At 42.4% G+C, this 24,126-nt stretch overlaps 1 protein-coding gene across 1 annotated transcript in view; it reads right to left on the bottom strand.

The window, feature by feature from the left end:
- The window catches only part of LOC129344269 (1-acylglycerol-3-phosphate O-acyltransferase Pnpla3-like), a 58,826-nt gene that overhangs the window by 2,770 nt on the left and 31,930 nt on the right, over positions 1 to 24,126 (bottom strand). Inside the window, exons 4-8 of the mRNA XM_055000835.1 lie at positions 23,141 to 23,350; positions 15,299 to 15,359; positions 4,519 to 4,728; positions 2,861 to 2,993; positions 2,325 to 2,441 (exon numbers count right to left, since the gene is read on the bottom strand). Coding sequence (XP_054856810.1) covers positions 2,325 to 2,441; positions 2,861 to 2,993; positions 4,519 to 4,728; positions 15,299 to 15,359; positions 23,141 to 23,350 — 731 coding nt within the window. The remainder of the gene's footprint in view (positions 1 to 2,324; positions 2,442 to 2,860; positions 2,994 to 4,518; positions 4,729 to 15,298; positions 15,360 to 23,140; positions 23,351 to 24,126) is intronic.

The raw sequence follows: 24,126 nt of genomic DNA, 5'->3' as shown, positions 1-24,126 counted from the left end.
ATTGCACTGTTAGATACATAGTTGTAGAATATCACGTAAGTATTTTTCATTTATAAATAGTCACTTAATACAACTTTTTAAATGACACCGGATTTAATCACAGTTTCATGTGTATGAGAATTACGATTTGTTCAGATTAGCAGTTTTCTAATAAATTCACTACTTGTTTACTTCTCTTCATTTTAAATCAGCAATTAATATGGTAAGCCTGCTGCTGTGGGGAGGGCAGAATATAAATCGAATACAAATAAATAAATAAAATAAGCAGGAAAGCAACACAGGAAGTCTTTGCAGTTATTTCTGTGTCATTTTACTCAGAAGATAGGTTGGTTTAGCTAAAGCTTGGGTTTGGTAAGAAATTAATCCCCTCCAGGGAAAAGTCATAGGATACTGTTTGATAGTCCTCCCAGGTGGAACGAAAGTTATCAGTGATGACTGACAACCCACGATGTATCGGTGGGTAAGGCTATCAGAGCCCTGAGTTGCTTGAGAATAGGAGAGTGGATAAGGGAAGATTGGTAGGGTGTGTTGCAATGATTAATTCAGGAACTCTGGGAAGACCCTATTGTCTTGGGATCTTTGCACATCTCCAGGGCTGGCCTCATCTGACATCTCACATGCTAGCAATGTTTCATCTCCTGGCCGGGATCTGCTTTCCATATTTCTGCCTGCTTTGGCAGTATTTTGTGTTTTAGAGGAGGGACTTATTACATAGCCGTATTCATCAGCCTTCTTAACATCTTGAGGACAAGTCTGACCGCTAGCACAAGGGAATGGAAACCTCCCAGAACCAAAGTGAAGCAAGGGGACCAACATCACACCAAAGAATTACATCCATTCCACTCAAACCAAACTGAAGCAAGCAACATTGTTGCAACTTAGCCCAACAGAATCAGTGTCATTCACAGCAGCCAGGCACTGGGTTCAGCCAAGCTGGGGAACAGAACAGAATAGAGCACCACCCAGCCACAAGCAGAAGGCATCCCCTTGCTTCAGTTTGCTTATATTGGGCTAAGTTGCAATAGTGACCCTTGCGTTTACCAACTTTTTCTTTGGTGCACACCCCCTAAACAGAATTAGTCATGGAAGAAGGTGAGACAAAGTTACTTGTTACTGCATAAAAAATAATGTAGATGTTCCACATCTCATATGCTTAGAAGATGCAATACCATGAAAGTGATTAAATTTCCACGAACAGATCAGTCATAAAGTTGACAAATGACACATTTTGAATGTATCTCTCTTATATAAATATGAGAAAGACTCCCTGAATACATGAGAGAGAAAACTGCTTCCCTGGTAACATTCACTAGGCATTAGCTCCACTGCTCAGCAGGCTGCCCAGAGGCCTACAGGCTTTGTACCTTTACTTCCCTCACAGAAGTAAAATCACATCATGTTTAACATTTTCCTTAACATTAAGCATTACCTTATCTACATTCATTATTTATAACTGATAATTTTCCAAACAGGATTTTACATGTTCCTGCAGTAGGGTTGCTCGCCCTTAGCTGTAACCCCTGGGAGCAGGGCTGGGGTGGCGCAGACACCAAAAACAGGTGTTGTGCACTGATGTGACATATGGTCTGTCCTCCGCCCCTTTTGCTCCTGCTGCTCCACTGAGCCAACCTAATCTCCCTACCTTCCACACAGGTTATAAAAAAGGCATACAGCAAGCACAGTATAATTTTCATATTCCCTATCACAGTTCCAAGTCAGCACTTCTTTTCCTGTGCTTTAAGAAAAGACAGTAAACGGCCAGGTTGATGTTTCCATATTAATAATGCTAGGCACAAATATAAAACTAGGTGCACACGTTTATGCATTGTATAGAGTGCTTATTTCACTGCCTTCTATGTCCAAGATATCTCATAGGCATGAATTATACAAAAGAGCTTGCAACTGTGTTTACTGTAAAGTAAAATAATAAAATCTTTATTAAAAAAACTAGGTGCACAAAGAAACAAAAAAATATTCCCTAGAGTTTGCACACACACAAAAAAAGCCAGTTTCAGAAGTCTCTAATATTTGGTAACTAGAAAAAGATTTTAGTGCAGACATAATATTTCAGATTTCTTAGTGAGCAGTTTCAAACTTTTGTCATTGTTAACTTTAGTACAGATTTAATAGTAAACCTTAACTAGCTTTACAATGAGAAGGAAGAAGAAATATGAGTGCCATATGGAAGGATCCAGTTTGGTGCATGAATCTACACGTTTCTAGTCTCTTAACTATCGTTGAGGAATATTATATTGTAACAAAAAACTTTCAGGAAGGAAGTTTTTAAAAATCCACCGGGATGCATATAGCAGCTCAAAATGTACCTTTGAACGTTCAGCAACCTTTTTCTTGCTTTGGAATATACAAAACCTACAATCTGACGAAGTTGTCCCTGCATCCATTGCACATCACTGGGGATATCAGGAAACCAGTCTACTAATCTGCGGTGATGAAAAAGACGAGTGATTTAAATGGGATGCAGATTAAGAGGAGCAGGAAAAGAGGAGAGTCTACTAAATTATTGAGAGTTTATTTTTTTATCCAGTTCTTTCAGTATTATGCTAGCTGCCACATTCATTATGGGCTCTTTCATATAGAAAATGTTGAGAGTATTAAGAAAATGTATTGATTTGCTTTATTTTAACAGTTCAGAACAACAACGCAAACTCACTGAACAAAGCTCAAATGAAGAAATCTTTTAAAAAACGTAAGGATTACTTTGAGGCATCTTTTTAAAAAGAAAAAAGGCAAGCTGGAAGTCCTTTGCTGAGATTAACTTAAAGCCCTTCACATGCATTAGGAAATAAACCGTATTAAGAGCGGTAAAACAAGAGCAGCCTTCCAGACTTGTAAAGCTCACCTTAAGGCCACAAAATATGCAGATTCAACCGGCAGGGTGTATGGCAGCATCATATAGGACATCAGTCTCATTGGAAGAAATTTAGAAAGCTGAGCATAGAATCCACATTTCTCTTCACAAGCCTCCTGTAATGCTGTTATTCACACAGTCATTAATCTCATCTGAACATAAATCCAATGGCTTCTAGCGTTCTACAAGTGTGGTCAAGCACTGTCTAGAATCATAAAGCTCAGCAGGCTTTTGTCCAAGTTCACAATGCAGACTGATACGCAGAACTAAATGATATGGACACCTTACTGATAAAAGGTAATAGTTCAACAACGTCCAACACCTTCTACTGCAAGGAAGCCGTTCTGCAGTCTGAACCTGGTATTATTCATTCACTCTAGACACAGAAAACTGCAGAAGCAGCCTCAATGGCTGCTCTCAGGTGGCCCCCATCCAGACAGGGCTGTGCCTTGCACAGAAAACCAGAGGGGGACACCTCTGTGGGCAGGGAAGTCTTACTTTCTCACAGCTGTGGGCCTCCAATTTTCATTCAGAAAAAGAAAGGCGCTTTAAATATCAAAAGCGTGTGTCTGGGCGGGGGACTGGTTTATTTGGTAGTCCACTCAGAACAAACAAACCAAGATATTCTATATTATATATTAACATTTTCTCCACTGCATAAGTCAACAAAAATACACTTCCCTTACAGTTTTAAGGGTACTAGTTACAATCCATTCCTTTTGTCCACAGAGAATAAAAAAAAATAAGGCTGTATTCCTAAGGACGTGTTCCTAGGAGTAAGAGCCACTGAACATCATGAGACTTACTTCTGAGTAGAGTGCCTCACAGAATTGCTCTCTAAAGAGCTTATTTCACTTCTTTTCTCTTGCTCCGTTACATTTTATCTATTGAGCTGACAGAAGCACCTGTTGTTGTCACAAGTGTATGTACATGGAGATGCCTTATACCAAATCAGCCCACTGGTCTGTTGAGCTCTGCACAGTCTCCTCTGAGTTTGATCTCTAGGGTCTTTGTGCTCTCCAGGTTCTCAAACAGAGAAAGCTATCCAAGCCTATGCATCATAGTTTTCAGTAACATCTGGTAACCCTCGTGTTATCAAACAGGACTGTTCTGTACTATACAATACTATATGGAAATTCTTAGCTAAGTGGTTTTACTAAAACCATTTGCACAATGTTCAAAACTTCCCTGCTGAACTTTTATATCCAGTTAATTCTCTTACAAGACAATCTGTAAAACACTACCAGCATTCAGTTCTTTTACTTATTAAGTTAAAATGATTATAGAAAATTAGTTAAAAGAAGCTGGTGTATATTTTGTTTTTTCATATGATATGAAAACTCTTAAGTTCTTTATAGCTAATATTACATAAATAATAATTGTTTTTCTAACTGCTACAAAAGCAACAAAACCCCTTTGTACTATCCAGCCAAAATCAAACACTTTTCAATCCCATTAGTTTCAAAGGGAAATAACTGGCATGTACTTAAATTTCCTACTGAAATCAACTGGGATTTAAAATTGCAAAATTTGACTGGATTGTATTGTTATTTGCATCAACCTTTTGTTAAGCTACTAGTTATTGCTACAACAACTTTTACTGAAACTCGGTTCTGTCATTAACATTGAGATTTGCTTTATATCCATACCTGTACGAAGTCTAGGAGGTAGATTGTCAAAAATAGTTTTGTCCAATGGCCATGAGGCTAATTTCAATTGGTCCATGAGGGTTTCTTCCTTTAGCATCTTTTCTTTGCCTTGATTTTCCGCAACTTCTGCCTTATTAGTATAACCCGGGGTTTGAGCATGATCTTTCTTTTTTAAAGGTAAGATGACAGAAATTGAGTCGTGTAGTAAACCTGAGCAAAAATAGTTTGATATGATGTCTTAAATTCCAAAATAGTGAAGGCACTATGAAAACAAAATATGAACGCAAATAAAGTAAAAGCAGTAAAACAAAATAAAGATTTACAGCATTCAGGTTAGACCACCTACGTAAAATCCAAGCCCCAACCTAAGAATGTCTTATTTCTTTCTAAGCTAGCCAGTGGCAAAGCAAAGAAATGAGAAATGAATACTTACATTCTGTGTGTCTCTTTCAACAAGCATCCTGTGGTAGAAGTACAATTATTTCATGTTTGCTATTAGACAGTGTCCTGAACTGGATGTCTCAGGCTAGCTCGGTCTCATCAGATCTTGGAAGCTAAGAAGGGTCGGCCCGGATTAGTACTGGGATAGGAGACCACCAAGGAAGGCCAGGGTTGCCACACACAGAGGCAGACAGTGGAAAGCCACCTCTGCTCATCTCTTTCCTGGAAAGGTCACTCTAAATCAGCTGTGACTTAGACCATTAGACAATAAGTGTTGGTTTGTAGTAGCTTCCACAGTTCCAGTCAAGTCACAGAATGCCATAAAAGGGAGCCAAAAGATAACCTACGTTCCTCCTGTCCCATCCTAAATAAGTCCACGAGTGACCTTCTGCAATACTTTTCTACTGAGTTTAGCAACCAACGAATAGCATGGCAGTGCCAATGGCTCTTGCTGCGCCAGTAATGGGGTTGTGCCTTGTTACAAGGCTTCAGATGCCTAAGCAAAACTTTTTTTGTAGCAGAGCACTGGATCACACAATCAAAAGGCAGCCTGTGATCTTAGCTCTATGCAGCTGTCTTTAAATATGCTGCTGAGTTAGTTTCTGGGTTAGTAGCATGCATCCAAATGATTGTATTTATGCCAGCTTCATATTCTATATCTACGGTGGAGGATTCTTAAAATTTGTTTCCAGACGTAATTCAAAGTGCTGATTATTACTTTTAAAGTCCTAAATGGCTTACAGCTGAGATACGTGAAGGACTGCCTCTTCTCATATTGTCCAGCTTGCCAGCTTACATCTGCCTCACCAGCTCTGCTCTCTGTGCCCCTGCCTTCAGAGATGCGTCTAGCCTCTTGTCCTCTTTGCCAGCTGGCGCAGAGTGCATACCGTGGCAATGTCTGGATTGCATTTTCTCTGTTATCAGTGATGATGCAGTGATGAAGGGGGGGGTGTTTGCGAATAAGAAAGCACAATTGTCTTCCTTGATTTTATAGAGGCCTTCTGCGAGGTTGCTGGGATGTCTATCTTTTTGCACGAGATAGACATCAACTCAACGAATCACTCAATTATAGGGAAAGTGATGTTGGAGGGGTTTCCTGAATATAGAAGTTGAAGAATTTTATCCTTATGTTTGGGCTCTGTTGAGGAAAGTCTATTTGAGGACTTCATTATCTGTGGCATTTGCTTGGAATATAATCTGAAAGTCATCTTTCGGTGACACTGGCTTGCAGTCCTCCACAATCTCATTAAGGGACAGATCTGATGGGTACAAGGGCTTTGATCGATGGCACCCATCTCAAACTCTGACTCCAAAAGATTAAATATCATGGAGGACTGTGCTGGAATCCCACATGAAGAGACTGTGTTGGATCTGGAATGGATCCAAAAGATTTCAGGTGATAGATGTCACCTCAGCCAGTGTTGGCTGACGGAGATATACCCTACAGGTATCATTTGGGCATCTATGGGCGCAGCATTCCTGGGAATCATAGAATCATAGAGTTGGAAGGGGCCATACAGACCATCCAGTCCAACCCCCTGCCCAGTGCAGGATCAGCCTAAAGCATCCCTGACAAATATTCATCCAGCCTCTTCTTGAAAACTGCCAGTGAAGGGGAGCTCATCACCTCCCTAGGCAGCTGATTCCACTTTTGAACTACTCTGACCGTGAAAAAGTTTTTCCTAATATCCAGCCGGTACCCTTTGTGCATGTAGTTTTAGCCCATTGCTTTGCGTCCTACCCTCTGCTGCCAAGTGTGCATCTATGACCCAAAGGATCCAGATCTGATCAAAGATGGACCACTTGCCCTCCTCGTTCGAGGAATATAGCAAGGGTGACGTAGATCGAACTGATGGAGTGCAGGGAACTTCAGTGATCTTGACATCTTCCAATACCAGCTCGAGTATGATGTTCCTCGAGTGATGTGAGGACTGATGCTTGCCAGAGTGCCTTGACTTCATCTTCACTTTCTTTGCAGGGGGCTTGCTACTCCAGGGATCTCAATTTCTTTGGGTGCGGATCCAAAGATGAAGTCAGCATATGGGTTGAAGAAGGAGCCCTCGATGTTGGTCCAAAGGGGCCCTGGATCCAGATCTTGGACAGATCTGACTCAGAGGTATGGAATCTGAAGTCTCTATGGCACCTGGGTTCGGGGCAGCCAACTGTGTTGTATCCAAGAGATCTTTAAGCTCTGCTAAGGCAGAAGATTTCGCTGCTGGAGATGAAAAAGGCTCTTTCATGAGTGTGGTTCTTTCCATTCGATCCTTAGGTGTGAAGATCTGGCAGTGCTTACACACCCCAACATTATGCCCTTCTCTAAGACACAGAAGATAGAGAGAATGCCCATCTGTGTTCATCATTTTAGTGCCTCTTCATGTGCACTTACTGAATAAGGCTTTATCAGCCATACATCTTACAAACTTTTTTCTCCTTACTTTCCACAGATCTGTCACAGAAATTACCTGGGAAAGGCCTTAGATCCACAAGCTCACTATGATGCTCCTTTCCGATCTGTGGCAAAAGAGAAACAGGGTAGGGCTGTCTCTTATCCCACAACTCGGGCTGTTAGGGCAGGAAACAGCCATGTGTGCACACTGGATGGGGAAGGTGACTCTCTTCACACTTTTAAAGCTACAGAACCTACCAATCAGCAGGCCTGTACATGTGCAGTCCATGTGGGACCGCACAGAAGATGCTGGTGAACATGCAATTTAGGAAGTGAAGTGAAAGCTGTACTCAAAGCAATTGGGAGAAACATATCACCAGGAGTAGATGGGATATCAATAAAACTACAGAAACTGAGTCAATCAAAACCTTAACAAAAATATGCAGAGAAATATGGAAAACAAAACAATGGACAAGTGACTAGAAATGTTCAATCTACATTCCATTTCCTCACAAAGCATACATCATGTAAGGATGCCACGCAACCCTCAAAAGACTTCACTTTAGGAGTTAAAGTTCTTTATTGGTAAGATGCCTGTATCATGCTCTTACGCCATCCTTGCTAGGATGGGCAACTACAGACAAGCTTAATGCAGATAAAGGTTTCCCACGATTCCTCCTACTTCTCCCCTCCTTCTAACAGTCTTCAACTCTGAAAGCAGGAAAACAGGCTGTGGGACTCATAGACCTCTCAAGGCCAGGCAGGTTCCCAGGCTAGGGAGAGATTACAGCAGGAATCAACAACCTCTTCCCGTTCTCAGTTTCTCACCCCAGTGAGAGAATCACAGACAGAATCACTACAAAGCATCAGCTTCAGCTGCAGGGGTATGACAGGTGATCCTGAGCACAAGACACATCAAAGATTTCAGCAGCTATTGGACCACTGCATTAGTTTTCCATAGAAGCAAACTGATATGCAAAATTTTACTACAACAACTCTTACCATATATGGATGTTTAAGCTGGATTGAGAAAAGCAAGAGACACTAGAGATCATATTGCAAATTTACACTGGTTATTGGAGTGTACAAAAGAATTTCAGGAGAAAATCAGTTTGTGTTTTATAGAGTTCATAGACTTGACTGGGTAGATCATAAAAAGCTATGAACCATTTTAAAAAGTATGAGTGCGCCACAATATCTGATTGTGTTGATGTGCAGCCTATACTCTGGAAAGAGGCTATTGTTAGGACAAGATAAGGGGAAACAGAATGGTTTCCTATTGGCAAAAGTGTCAGACAAGGATGTATATTACTTCACTCTCTCTTCAACCTGTATACAGAACATATCATAAATAAAGCTGGGTTAGATTTAGGATGGTGGTGGTGTGAAAATTGGCAGAAAGAACATTAACAATTTGAGATATGGAGATGATACCACATTACTGGCAGAAAACAGTAAAGACTTGAAACAACTACTAATGAAAGTTAAAGGTGAAAGCGCCAAAGCAGAATTACAGCTGAACATCAAAAAGACAAAAAGACAAAAATGCTGAATACTGAAGACCTGCACAATTTTTAAAGTTGACAATGAAGAAACTGAAATTGTTACAAAATTTCTATTTGTTGGCTCAGTCATCAACCAAAAGGGAGACTGCAACCAAGAAATCAAAAGGAGGATGAGACATGGAAGGGCAGCCATGAATGATCTAGAAAAGATCTTTAAGGATAATAATGTGTCACTGGGTTCCAAGATCAATTCATACTAATTCATGGTAATTCCCCATTACCATGGATGGATGTGAAAGTAGGACAATGAAAAAAGCTGACAGAAAGAAAATTGATTCATTCAAAATATGGTGCTGGAGGGGAATTTTACGGATGCCATGGACTACCAAAAAGCCAAATAAGGAGGTTGTAAATCAAATCAAGTGGGTTCAAATCAATTCTGAATTCTCTCTAGAAGCTAAAAGGACAAAACTGAGGCTATCATACATTGGTCACATAATGGGAATGGACCACTGGATACTTACTGTGAAGGGTCCTTCTCCTCTGAGGACAGGAGGACATCCTGAGATGGGTGATTCCCACCCTCTATTCAAGGAGGCAGGACTAATTTGGACTTCCTGTCTTCCAGTAGGTGTCACTCTTCCCTTCAGTTCAGTGACTCCAAAAGCAGTAAAGAGCTTAGAACTATAAGTAAAGAAAAATTACATGCAAGATCGTAACAAGACCAGATTAACCTGGAAGAACAGGAAGTATAGTGAACAGGAAGAGGTAATGTTGACATTGATGATGACTCTGGGAGCAGCAAAATGTCTTCCTGTCCTCAGAAGAGAAGGACCCTTCATGGTAAGTATCCAATGGTCCGTTCCTCCTCTGAGGCGGAAGACATCTTGAGATGGGGACTCCCATAGCAGTGTCCTATTCTTTGGGTGGGTTATTGTCATCTGGTCGTAATACTCTTCTACCAAACGCTGTATCAGCTGAGTCATAAGTGTTCAGCTTATCATGTTTAACAAAAGTACATACAAATGACCAAGTAGCTGTTTTGCAAACCTCTTTGACTGTAGCATGTCTGGCAATGCTGCTCTGGTTGCAGCACTTCATATTGAGTAAGCAGTAATCCCAAACTGGAATGTCTAGGTGTTTTTTTTTAAACTTGTGTGCTTCTATGATTCTTTTAGACTATATCTTACGTCCAGAGTATGTCACGTTTCTTCTTTAGGATAAGAAGTATTCGGTCAACTGATAGTAGATGTAATTCCTGTGATCTGTGGAAGGGAGAGATCACTTTTGGTATGAAGGTAGGATCTGTTTACAGGACCACTTTGACCTTGTGTAAGACACATAGCTCAGGCTAATTGACAGGGCACCTGGTTCTGATACCCTTCTTGCAGATGTAACTGCGGTAAGGAACAAGGTTTTCATCCTCAGCCACTTAAGAGGAATTTCCATGATAGACTCGAAGGGTTAACTGGTAAGAGCAGACAGAGCTGCATGCAATTGGTAAACCTGTGGTGGATCCTTCAGAGTATCACACTCGAAGGAGCTACATATACGGCGTGTCTGGGTAAATACAGTCCCCAGTAGCATGGCAGCACTGTGACCTGGCATCTTAAGGTTGAGGCTCTGAGAGTGCGTGCATGTCTGACCAGTAGGAAGGATAGAATGGATCTGGTCTTGGGTTTCGTGACCGCAACTCCTTTTTATTTATTTATTGCACCTCCTGTGAAGGCTTTCCATGATACATTATATACTAGTGGCCAAAATTGTGGAAACCTTTTGGAAAAAGTGCATTTTTGAGGTTTGATGGCTCATAACACCACTTTTTTTGGAGTAATACCATAAAATTATATATCAATGGAAAGATAATTTAATCAAGAATGTAATGCAACAATGTTTGTTAAATTATCTGTATTCTATCAAATGTTATAGCCAAATAACCAGGAAAAGGAAGCACAACTTGCTTAGGTTGATATGAAGTAACTTTCCTTCATTTGAATGTAGCCAATGAACATGAGTCTTTAGAGAGCCAATCAGGTGTCATCTTGTTTTGGCAATGAGCCAATCAGGTCATAGTAGGATTCAGCTATTGATGTCATGTATTGGAGCTGAGAAGAGGTCATTTGTCAGTGTGTTATGTGATTGCTATCAAGTTGGTTGGTTTGTTTTGTGTTCTTTCATTTAGTGAGCTTGTAAAATGTAATAAAATTAAAGAAATGGCATAAAGAGTTGACTGGTCACCCAGAAAGTGATGTAAAATAGTACTATTAAGTGAACAAGGCTTCAGTTATGAAGAAATTAGAAGAAAAATTGGTGGAAACTTAACCAGAGGTGGCATTTCTAAATTTTTGAAGAGGTATAAGGCAACTCAGTCACTACAAAACCAGACTGGTAAAGGCAGGAAAAGGTGCACACAAGCAAGGGATGATAGAAGAATTGAGAGACTGAGCCTAGGTGACAGAAGAAAATCATACAGAACGAAATGGCGCAATTCAATGTGAAGTTGAGTGCAAGGACTGTTCGGCGCAGACTGGAGGAATTTGGTCTTAATGCTAGAATTCCATGAAAAAAACCATTGTTATCTCTCAAACAAAGGTTGAAAAGATTAAACTGGGCTAAAACCCATGTTAACTGGACAGCGAAACAATGGGACAGTGTTATTTGGAGTGATGAGACCAAAATCTCCCTGTTTGGTAGTGATGGCATACAATACGTGAGAAGAATCGGAGAAGATTTGCATCCTGTTTGCATTACACCTACCATGAAACACCCAGTTAGTGTTATGGTATGGGGTTGTATGACGTCAAAAGGTGTGGACAGAATTTGCGTGATAAATGGCAATATAAATGCCCCAAAATACATAAATGAAATACTTGAGCCCAAACTGAAGCCTTCCACACGTGATCTTTTCCAGGATAATGAAGCATTTATATTTCAACAAGATTCAGCTCCATGCCATGTTGCTGCTGTGTGCAAAAAGGGGTTTCAAGATAATCATATTCCACTGTTGGAATGGCCTGGGAATAGCCCAGACCTTAACCCCATCGAAAATCTGTGGAGCCGACTAAAGAAACTGGTTAGTGAGAAGCAACCCAGCAATAAAACGCAATTAATAGAAGCAATAACTCAATTGTGGTTTCACATTATAACAGCTGCAGAACTAAAAAACTTGGTTCACTGCATGGGAAGGCGTTGTAAGGCCGTAATTAAAGCAAAAGGCTACCCAACTAAGTATTAACTGACATGGTGAGAATTGTTGTATAACTCATTTTTTCTATGTGTTTCAATTTTCTTCTTTATAACTACTGTTCTAAAAAAAAATTCCTTCATAAGAGTTATTGCATTACATTCTTGATTAAATTATCTTTCCATTGATATATAATTTTATGGTATTACTCCAAAAAAAAGTGGTGTTATGAGCCATCAAACCTCAAAAATACACTTTTTCCAAAAGGTTTCCACAACTTTGGCCACTAGTTTATATATCCTGTTAGTGGACTGTCTCCTAAGGCCACGTGCGTGTCGATTATTTCTTGAGAATAGCCTGGACAGGAGAAGTAGTCCTGCTTACTCACCATGCAGTTTGCCAAACCGGGCCTTGCTGGAGCATATCTGGAGACATTGGAGGGTCAGTGGTGAAAGTGTTTACAGATTATGAAGAACGAAGAACCACGGGTGCTGGGACCAGTAGGATACTACCTCTATGATTTCTACAACACAGATGCAGCATGAGGAGAACTAGCAGGGTGGATGAATCCTTGGGCCAGGTTTTTCTCAATGAACTTACACAACTCCTCTCGCTCCCCTAGGCTCATCAAATATAGTTTTCCTTTTGGAAGCTTTCGGCCCGGGATCAGTTCTATAGCATAGTTAGTGGCCCTTCCGGGGGGGGGGGAGTTCATCAGCTTCCTTCTCATTAAATACTTGGCTCAAGTCCTGATATTCAGGGGGAATTTGCTCTCTCTCTTACTGAGTTAACAGGGCGGTCTCGGGAAGATGGGGTGTGCCTGGGCCCCACTGCTGCTTCCATACATGATTTCGGCATTCCCCCCCAGCAAAACACAGCTCTCTCGTTTCCCCAGCACCAAGGGGAATTTGGTGGCATCACTTACTATGAAAGTTCTGGCTTCCCAGTGACTTCCCATCCCCACCGGGACAAGCTCAGTCTCCACATTAGCTGAGGCTCCTTTCATTCAGGACCCATCCATCTGTTCAAATACAATGGGGTGGTCCAATTTACAAATGTTCAACCCCAACCCAGTGACTAGTGCAGGGGCAATCAAATCCTGAGAGCATCCAGAGTCAATTAACGACCACACTCGAATGTGGGTCCCCCTCTGGGGGTTAACTAAAGTCAATGACATGTAAAGCAAGGCCCCTTTTGGTCTCACCTCTTGAGGTGCTGGTGCCTTCGGGATCTGTCGGCGGGGCCTCCTTACAACAGGTCACTGGCGTTTCCTGCCGGTTGGGTGGGAGTCTCCTCCTCCTCCTCCGATGGGTCGCCACTCAGCCCCTCCGCTGCGTTGAGGCCGGTTGCCACTTCTCTTCTTGGGAGATCCTTTTTGAACGGCTTGCTAGCCGATGCTGCGACTTTCTTTCCCAAGCGACTCTTCTCCACTGGCTCCTTTCGCCCTCCCAGGCATTCGGCAGCAAAGTGGCCCACTCCTCCACATTGTAGGCATAGTCCCCTTTTCATGCGAATGGCTCGGTCCATGTCCGGGGAATGTAGTTTGATAGCTCTCTTCTCCCTTACTCCCACTTCAGTAAGGGGTTTCTTGGTTGCCACCTGGTGCTGCATCTTCAGAAGCTTCACCACTTGGTCTCGGTTCTCCACCTTATATGCAAGCTGGATCCACCCCAGCAGGGTTTGGGGGTTGTCCTGTACCAGGGCCTTTGCCACCAAATCCGGATTCAGCCCTGCTCGGAAAAATTTGATCTTAATCCCTTTGATCCAGTCACACACCTTTGCTGTGTACTGCCTGAATTGTGCAGCGTATTCACGCATGGGCGGTGGTCTTACCTGTGTGTTTGCTTATCATGGCAGATATGCAGACAGGCGTATATGACAACTGGATTGTAAGGAACTTTTCTGTAAGTTGATCAGGAACCGTAAGCTTGTAGACATGCAGAGCTTGACCTGATCCAAATTGTTCAGAGTGTACATGAATGTTTTTCTCTCTTAACATTACAACCGGGTTGACCAAGATCTTTGTGAAGGCTCTTGGTGCCATGGAGTGACTGAATGGCAGTTCTCTGAACTATAGATGGAGGCCCCATGTGCACAAACGGAGGAATATTTTCTGCCGAGAAAGAACTGGAATGTGAAGTAAATACTCCTCTGGTTTAGTTCGGCTCTCAGATCCAGGAACAGCAGAAGCCTTGAACCAAACTCGGGACCCTCTGCATGCAAGGCAAGCGGCCCACCACTGAGCCACAGGCCCTGCGTAGCAGGGATTCTGCGATAGATCTCGTCGTCTCTAATCTGAGGTGCTTCAGTTTGATAAACTTATTGATATATTTTAAGTCTAGTATCTCCCTGCAATCTCTGTTCTTTTTTGGCACTGTGAAGAATATGGAGATACTCCTTTCCCCCTTGCCTCAGGGGAGCAGAGGCATGAAAAAAGCAGGGTTGCATTTACCTGTGAAAAGAGTGTTGTCTACATGGACTGAAAGGAGGTGTTAGTGTTAAAAGGGAGAAAGAAGGAACAATATTCAGTTGTCTGAGGCAGAAGCCTAAGACGCTGCTCTCCCTGTCGAGGCAGGAACAAAACTGAAGGGAAGAGTGACACCTACTGGAAGACAGGAAGTCCAAATTAGTTCTGCCTCCCTGAATAGAGGGTGGGAGTCACCTATCTCAAGATGGCCTCTGCCTCAGAGGGGGAAGACAAGAATCACTGGAAAAGACAATGCTAGGAAAATCTGAAGAGAGTAGGAAAAGAAAAAGATCCAATATCAGATGGATTGACTCAATAAAGGAAGCCATGGCCTCCATTTTGCAAGAGCTGAGCAAGGCTGTCAGCAGTAGGATGTTTCAGAAGTCATTAATTCATAGGGTTGCCGTAAGTCAGAAGCAACTTAACAGCACATAACACACAGACCACAAAAAGTCAAAAATATGGCCCCAGAAAAGAAAAGTCGGAAAACTCTAGAAAGAGAAGGACAAGTAGGGGAAATGGGGTGAGTTATTTACTAACTCTGAGTATCTAAAGAGAAAGTTCCCAAATGTTGTGGTGCTGTGACAGTGAGAAGAACCAAGTGGAAAGGCACAGCTCCCTCAATCAAGGCATGTGCCCTGCTTGAGATGGACAGAGCAATACATGTTTCTAAACTGAGTTATGTGCAAGTACAAGCAAAGGCTTCCTAAATCTTTTTGTCTGCATAAAAATAGACCAACCTATTTAACATCATGTTTGTCATTCATATGAACACATTCAAATTTAAAATTACCTACCATTTTCTCTCAAGAATCTAAGAGCATCTGAATATCCTTGTTCACAGATCTCTCCTAGTACCTGAAAATAAGATTACAGAAAAATATTAACAAGAAGGTAGGAAGTTTTCAACTACCAAAGATCAGTTTAGAGAATGTTTCAAAGCATTTAAACTTGTTAGGTGGGAGAGAAAATGCTCTTAATCTGGTTTAAGAGTATAATACTGACATGCCCATGGATGATGAACATATACTTTCTAAATGGATATGTATTTCAGTGTTCATAAGCATGTTTTATATCACTTAGAATATTAATCTGGTAATATTCTTCCCATAACTGTGCCCAAGCAATAATTAAATAGCTTGACATCTGCCTCCCTAAGGAAGTTGAGATTCTTAGGTAGGCAATAAGGGAAACAAAAAGAATGATGTTGTTGATGATACGAATATTGACTAGCCCCTTTCCTGGTCAATCCCCAAAACAGCACACAGAAAGCTTTGCAGTTCTCCCAGAGAGAGGGTTTTAGAAGCATCACAAGACATACAAAGCAATCCTAAATCGACTGGGCAAGTTCAAAACCCTCAGCAGCGGTCTCAGACTCTGAAGCCACCTTGGCAGCCTGCACTCATCCTTAGGGCACTTAGAGCGATGACAGATGGAGTGTCAACATATCTTGCAGCCAGCAATTCCCTGGCACCCCAAGACCGAGGGCCGGACTCCCAGCCTGAAGTGGGCAACTTCCAGGTCTTGCCACCAGTTCCCATCCCCCAACCTGATAATGGGCTTGGTCAGAAATAAAGTCAGGAAAGGTGCAGATGGGTCAACCTGGAAGAACATGACTTACTCCCAACCTCGTGGCCCAACAACTGGCAGTTCCCTGGCCCCATGGAGGTCTGGATGCAGCCAGAGAAGACCAGGGATCTTTGTGCTGGGAGAGGGACATGGCTTGAACCCAGGAGTGGCCAAAGGTTGGCAAGAGGAGTCCAAGGGAGGCAGGACCTACCTATGCCCTTATCCCTCCCCAGTCTCACAGAGCCACATGCCTCACGTTGGGCCAGGGACTGCATGGGGGGAGGGGTGTTCGGGCCTCACAAGACACCTGGGACCAAGCCAAGGAGGGGGAAGGTGGCTGGCTGTCCTCTGAGGTAAAAAGGGGCAGCTGCTGGGCAGGGAAGAGGACCAGGGTGAGTTGAACTCCCTTCCCCCATTTCCCAGTAGGCCTGGAACGCTTTCAGAGGTGGATGCTGGTGAGCACCTCACCCCTAATAAGACACCCTGGCACAGTGCCCCCCATGGCACCCAGAGGGGGTGCAAAAAAAGGTGTGATTCTGCTCAGAATTGCACCACTGGACTTGGAAAACAGAGTTGCACTTACTTGTAACTGTTGTTCATTAAGGTCTTCTGTGCAGACACACATGGAACTGTGCCTGCGCAGGCCTGCCAAATTGTGAGTTTTACAGCTTTAAAAATCTACTGTCTCTGTAGAGCGCATGCGTGGGCATTTCCCGCCTAAAACGCCTGCCTCCATGGAGACAGCACCCCTACCCTCAGTTCTTCCTGGGCCGCTGGCCTCTTCAAAGTGTCAAAGAGAACCTCGCGGGGCAGGAGGGAAGGTTTGCGTGTCTGCACAAAAGACCTCAATGAACAACAGTTACAAATAAATGCAACTCTGTTTTCATTGTTGGCCTTCTTGTGCAGTCCCTCACGGGCGATTAATAAGCCACTTACCATTGTGGTGGGCAAGCTCTCAGTGGAACAAAGACTGGAGCGCTGCTTGGCCCACTGTTGCTTCTCTCCTGTTGGCTACGTCCAATGCATACTGCCTGATGAAAGGATCTGGCGATGCCCACGTGTCTGCTCTGCAGATCTCCTGCAGTCGGACTCCTTTCAGAAGTGCAGCCAAGGAAGCCCGCGACCTGGTGGAGCGGGTGTGGATTTCTAAACGACAAGTCAGCATTTTTATAAAAAATTCTTATTGCCTGGATTACCCATCTAGCGATTGTCTGTGTCGTGGCTCTTTTTCCTTTTTTAGGTCCTGCATAGCATATGAACAGCTAGTCATCTACCCGGAACGATGCTGTGAGATCTAGATACAACAAAAGTGCCCTACATATGTCTAGGGAATGTAGTTTTCTCTTTGCCTCTGAAGCCTGTGAGGGAAAGTATACAGGTAGTATTAGTTCCTAGGATGTATGGAATTTTGTAACCACTTTAGGTAAAAATTCTACACTGGGTCTTAGTACTACCTTTTCCTTGTGAATTTTCATGAAAGGTGTATTAATGCAAAGGGCTGCCATCTCGTTTACCCTTCTGGCAGAGGTGACTGCCACTAAAAAGGTTATCTTCATGGCTAGATACTTCAAGTGACATGTAGCCAATGGTTCAAATGGTGGAGACATCAACTTAGCCAGGACTAGGTGGAGGAACCACTGTGGTACAATCTTAGTTACTGTAGGGAACATGTTCTTCAGTCCCTTAAGGAAGAGTTTGGCTGTATAATGAGAAAATATGGTTTTCTTGTTTTTAGGAGCAAGAAAAGATGATATAGCCACCAAATAAACTTTGAAGGATGAGTTGGAAAGGCCACTCCTTTTCAATTGCAGTAAAAATTCTAATTTATATGTTAATGAACATTCATATGGGTTAATCCCTCTGGATCTGGCCCACTCATTAAATCTCTCCCATTTATAGGCGTAAGCTTTTCTAGTGGTGGTTTTTTTAGTGTTTAATATAACCTCCACCACCCCATCAGTGAGATGTCCTATTGGAGAATCAACCAGTCTGTGAGCCTGAGTCTGTTTATGTCATGGTGCTGGACTCCCCTGTGGCTGAGAAGATCTAGAACCAATGGTAGGTGTCGAAATGTATTATTTGAGAGCTGGACCAGTTGGTGGAACCATGGCTGTTGTGGTCAAAAAGGGGCTACCACTATGAAGCTGGTTCTGTCTGTCTGTATTTTGGTGACCACCTTCAGTATAAGGGGAATAGGTAAGAAGGCATAGAAAATGCTCCACGACCATTTTATTTGAAACGCATCCCCTATGGACTCGGGATCTAGACCTCCTCTTGAGCTAAACACAGATTCTCCCCTGTGGCAAAAAGATCCACATCTGGGAAGCCCCATTGCCTGTAAGGTGATAGTCTCACTCTTTGGCCCATAACCAAGTCTCTATTGCTACTAAGCCTAATATCCTGGACGTCATCCCATCTTGCTTGTTCAGATAGAACACTGCTATCAAGTTGTCGGTAAGTTATCTGGATGCTCTTTCCTGCCACAGTATCTGAAAATGAGATGAGAGCATGACGTACCGCTCGTAGCTCAAGCATACTAATATGCAACTCTTCTTCCTCACTCAGGCTCACACACAAGTTATGGCAATCTCCACAACAAGCCCCCCAACCTGATGTGGACGCATCAGATGTGATGATTATATCAATATATGGGGACCCAAAACTCATGCCACAGGTAGACTGTGAACACTACAAATAGATAGAGGTTCGGACAGAACAAGATAGAAATAACTAAATAAACAGCAATAGAGATAGAAAGCGATATAGATACAGAGAGAGAAAATGAAAGCTAGAGACAAAAAGAGATAGGAAAGGGCATGGAAATTGACATGTAACTTACCTTTGATTCATCACTCTTGGTAACTGCCAGGAGGAAGGGGATATCAGAAAGGATTCCTTGCTAGCAAACCCGTTGCAGTTACTATTTATTCATTTAGAGTTTTCTATGTATGAATTGTTGACTGTATTTATGAAAAGCTTTTTGCTGTTATTGGAATCTGGATTATACTTCTGTACTATGGTTTGTTACCTATGAATTCATGGTTTGTACTCTGTGGTTTAAGGAGGTGTAGTTCTTTGAAGCTAGCCTTTGCACTTTAAGACAAGGAATCCATAAGCACTCTTGCACTTTGAATTCTATTAATTGTATGATGCTGCTAGCTGCTTCATGTACTGTACCTTCTACATATTGATTGTTGCCAGCAATATAACCATTTAAGAGTTTTTTTGAACTGACACTGATTCAATGATATAAAAGATATTCTTGTCTATTTTGTTATACTGTATTTTTAAATCGGTATAGTAAGTAGGTCACAGTTTGCTCTTGTTGTTTGCTATGTTCTTCCGTGACTCTCTCTGTATTGGGTGGATTGTTTAGGAGGAAAGACTCCATAGGACCTCGCGGTCTGCCTGTCCTCCTCCTTCTGCAATAAATACTCGTCTGTTTTGAGAGAAAAGAGAGTTTGGCCTTCAAATGGTAGGTCTTCAACCTTGTTTCTTGTCTCTACAGGTAATGTTGCTGAATGTACCCACACATGTCTGTGTAAGACTACAGCAGATGCCAGTGATCTTGTGGAGGAATTGACCACATTTCTTCCCGTGTTTATTTGCTGCTTGGAAAGCTTGATTGCTTCCTCCTGAATGACTTTGGCCAGTGAATGTTGGTCCTCAGGTAGCTTGTCGTTGAATGATGCCATCCTGTTCCATAAGAAAATCTGATAGGCCCCCATGATCGATAATTTGTGATCTTCACATTCAGGGCTGCAGATGTATAGATTTTCCTCCCCGGACCATCTAACTTCTTACTTTCTTTATCCACAAGGGTAGAATGTGGCCCCTGACTATGCTTATATTGTAGTTCCTCTGTGACGAGGGAAGACGGTGGAGGATGGTTGAACAAGAAGGGGGCAAACGTCCTCTTTGGTTTTGTATAAACCTTCCACCTTCTTAGATGTTGCAGACAGGGAGGCTGGTTTCTCAAATAGTGAAGTCATCTCCACGAAGCCCTCAACAATAGAGAATGCGATGTTTGCGGGATTCCCTAAATATAAATTTTGAAGGATCTTGTCCTTTGGCTTCAACTCGATTGCAGGAACATCAATGTCCAGTGATTTCGCCATCCTGAGCATCTGTTCTGAGTAGAGGCAAAAATTATCAGTAGGTGAAACTGACCTGTCAGGTATCAACCCCTCATCCGGCGATGGGTAGGACAGCACACTCGGGCTCCTATCCTCCTGGAATGGTTCCAGGTCCAACTCCGGCAACTGGAATGCCATAGATGATTTTGGCATGTAACAGCAACAACAACAACATTCGATTTATATACCGCCCTTCAAGATGACTTAACACCCACTCAGAGTGGTTTACAAACTATGCCATTATTATCCTCACAACAGTGAGGATGAAGTGGGTGAGGCTGAGAGAGCTAGAAGCTGTGACTGACCCAAATCCAAATCAAATCAAATTTACTATTACGGTCCTAGACCAGCAAAAGAATTACAGGAATGATCAATGTTACAGAGATAAACTAGAGAAGGTCACCCAGCTGGCTTCAAGTGGAGGAGTGAGGAATCAAACCCAGTTCTCCAGATTAGAGTCCCGCACTCTTAACCACTACACCAAATTGTAGTATGGATTCTTGCACTTCTTTGGGACACTAGAAACTCCAACAACTGATGAAGCCAATTTAGTTCTATACGGCTCCCCCAGGTCAATGCCATAGGTGGATGGATTGTCCTGGTGGAATCACGGGGCACATTTGTGGGAGCAGCAAGGATGGGAGTGGTCTCTCTACCGTTCCCAAGTGAACCGGTCAGGCAAAGCCCCAAGGAGTTCGCCCTCTTCCTCCAAAGAGTACCTCAATTGAGATCTGGAGTGCATTGATGGGGTTCTAGGTGGTTCTACGATCTGCACCTCAGGTTCTGCGTCAATGTCCAAGATCTGTTTGGTCTTTTCAGTTTTCTTAAGGCCACATCGGGACTTAGAGCATTCCTTCTTTTTGGGTAGTTCGCTCAGGTCCTAGGCACTTGCACCCCTCTAGCTAGCAGGCTTAGGAGGTGGAACCAAGATGGTCAGTGGCTCCATGCCAGAACTGTCCTTAAGACAGTGATTGGTGATGTGCTGGTTTAAGTCAAGCCGATTCCAACAGGCTAGGTGAAGGTAAAGTCAGGTGTGAATGTCGACTCTGAGGACACTTTGGCAAGCTTCTAGTCTCTGGAGTCGGGTGTCAGATCCAAGCAGATGTGGTCGGATCTGAAAGGCTCAATGGTCTCACCTTTGAAGTTGAGTAGCTCTTCTGGTTCCGCAATGATGGAACAGTTAGATCCAAAAGAGCACATATGCCCAAAGTCGATGGTTCCGAGGAGTTCAGATCTGAATGTGTGGCCAACTCCAACAAGGCAGAAGATTTTGCCGTTTTCGTGCCAGAGCTGCTGGATATGGAAAGAGCCCGCTCCCATAATAGGGCCTTAAGTATGGTAGCCGTTCCTGCCCATGCCTTAGAGTTGAACTTCTGACAAGATTTACAGGCTTGAACATTGTGGCCTTCACCCAGGCAAACAAAACAAAGATCGTGCCTGTCCGTCTGGGTCATTTTAGTGGCGCATTTTGTGCACCATTTAAACAATGCTTTATCTGCTATTTTTGCAGGGTTTTCCAAAACTCCGTGAAGAAAAGATTGACTGTTCATGAAAAATGCTGCAATGCACGCTGTAAGAACTTCGACTGGTGGCAAAAGAGGAACTGAGGGTAGAGGCGCCATCTCCATGGAGCATCTTAGGTGGGAAATGCCTGCGCATGCATCCTGCGGAGACAGGCATCCCTTAGTAGACTTTAAAGCTATAAAACTCGCCATTCGGCGCAGACCGACAATGAACCAAATTTGAAAGGTCATACAAAGACTTTTAAGTTCTAAAAGCACAAACCTATACACTGTTATTGTCTGTTAAAACAAAAGTCAATTCCATATGCAAACTTAGCATATGAGCCCTTCTAGAGAAAGTCCACAGGACGCACGGAGCCCAGAGACTGACTCCACAGAATGAGATCTTGTAGACATGTCAGCAGGAGACACGACTTGCCACTGAAAAGCTGTTTTTGCCAATATTCTCATAGTAATCACAATGTTCTGCTTGGTTCTTTGGGGGATCAGGATGAAGCCAATACAGAATTAGGGTATTAGCATTGTGCTTTTTCTCACACACCCCTTTCATCCTGCTGTCCCCCACCTCCTCCTTCCATTCCCCTTCATCACTATCCTTAGCTGCTATCCTTAGGTTGCTATGGCAACTTAAAATGGTTCACAAAGTCTCATAAGTCTTCAGACACTATTTGCAAACGTATCAATCTGTGATGCATCCCAGATGCATATGGAGACCACAGAAAGCTCCATTTTGAGGGTTTTTTACTTCAATTTGGGGGCTAAGGAGAGAAGACACATGAGTAGGGTACAGAGAAGGGACACGAAAGAGCGAGAATCAGTATATCTACCTTCTCCGAAGTTATATATTTAAGTATATACACACAGCTCTTGCATGTATGAACACAGCTTTTGCACGATGACACCTTTAACATAACTTACAAGCTGGTGTCTGTTTGCAGCTGGGCAGTCTTTTAGACATGTGTGCAAAATAGTTAAAAGCAAAAAAAATATTTTCCTAAGCACCCAAGTGTCATACTTTAGTAGTAAAGCAAGATAGGTAAGAAGTTCCAATATTATTAAAAAGGTCAGTAAGTACTTTAATATAACTGAAAATGCATTTGCAGCAACTAAAACAAAGCATCCGTGCATATTCTTTTCTGGAAGGTTAACTGCAATAAAACAGTCTATCATCCAATCCCAGTATCTTGGACACAGGCCTCATTCTTTATTGTTTCCTGACTGAAATTGCTCCCAGTGAATCTTGCACATGTACACAAGCATGCGAGATCTTCTAAGCTAGCTAAATCAAAATATGTATAGCACTATTTTTGATGTGTGTGGATCATTCCATGATCGAATATTACACATGAATAATAACAGGATATAAAGAGAGCTCAGCTGAGAGATAAACGAAGGGATGAACATACAATACCTGGGGTTCTGGAGGGAAAAGTGCTTGAGTCAAGCGATACATGTTTCCTAGAGTGAGCTGAATGCTGGTATTAGTCAGATTCATTTCGTGGAAGTTTGCAGAGTTGCCCTTAGGACAAATATCACACTCTCCAGAAAAAGGTGAAATTGTGATGGTATTCTTTGTATCATACTGCGGTAAGTTGTCACTTATTCCACCATCCACGTAGCGCTTTAAAAGGGTTGAGGAAAGAAAAAAGGTAGCGGGGACAGACAACTCTCTTAATTACCTAAGCAAAATGCAGCTGGCTTGCTCCAAAGCATCAAAGAAAAGTGTAGCATATTCAAAAATGAATTAATGGCTATACGTAGAATTTTACTAGAATTAGATTTCCCAACAATCTAAGAATAGATTGTTCTGGAATAGCAATTCAAACCAAGTACTTTTTCAAAGACAAAGAATTCATGTCCTGATGTTATCTTGTTCAGTTGTGCAACTGGCAGGCACAGATACATTGACAGCTTTTCTGATTTTAAATGTTATTTCTGCTATCTATAGTCTGCCTTTCTCACTGAGACTCAAGGCAGATTACACAATATAGGCTGATTTGATCTATAGTTGGGACATGCTATAAACAGTACAACAGAAATTTAAAAAATAGCAGAAATCCAATACAGAGCTGAAACAGTGCTAAAACAAAACAAAAGCAAATTGAACTGACATATTAAATGATGGAGAAAAACTACCCAATAGGAGCATACTTGCAGCAACAGCCAGAAACAGCAGTACAGACAACATACCCGATCCTTTTTACCAATGTATCTCTCTTAACCGTTTCTCTGAACCGATGTCACTCATTATAGTATTCTTAATAAAATTCAGGGTTCACAGAATCACAGAGTTGGAAGGGGTCATACAGACCTTCTAGTCCAACCCCCCACCCATATGAGTGAACAACTCAAGTAATCACTTAGAACAGCAACCTTTTAAGGGCAGCAATAAATTTG

This window comes from Eublepharis macularius, chromosome 16 (assembly GCF_028583425.1).
Source record: "Eublepharis macularius isolate TG4126 chromosome 16, MPM_Emac_v1.0, whole genome shotgun sequence".
Classification (NCBI taxonomy): domain Eukaryota; kingdom Metazoa; phylum Chordata; class Lepidosauria; order Squamata; family Eublepharidae; genus Eublepharis; species Eublepharis macularius.
The sequence above is the reverse complement of the archived record's forward strand: the minus strand, read 5'-3'. Positions and strand labels throughout refer to the sequence as shown.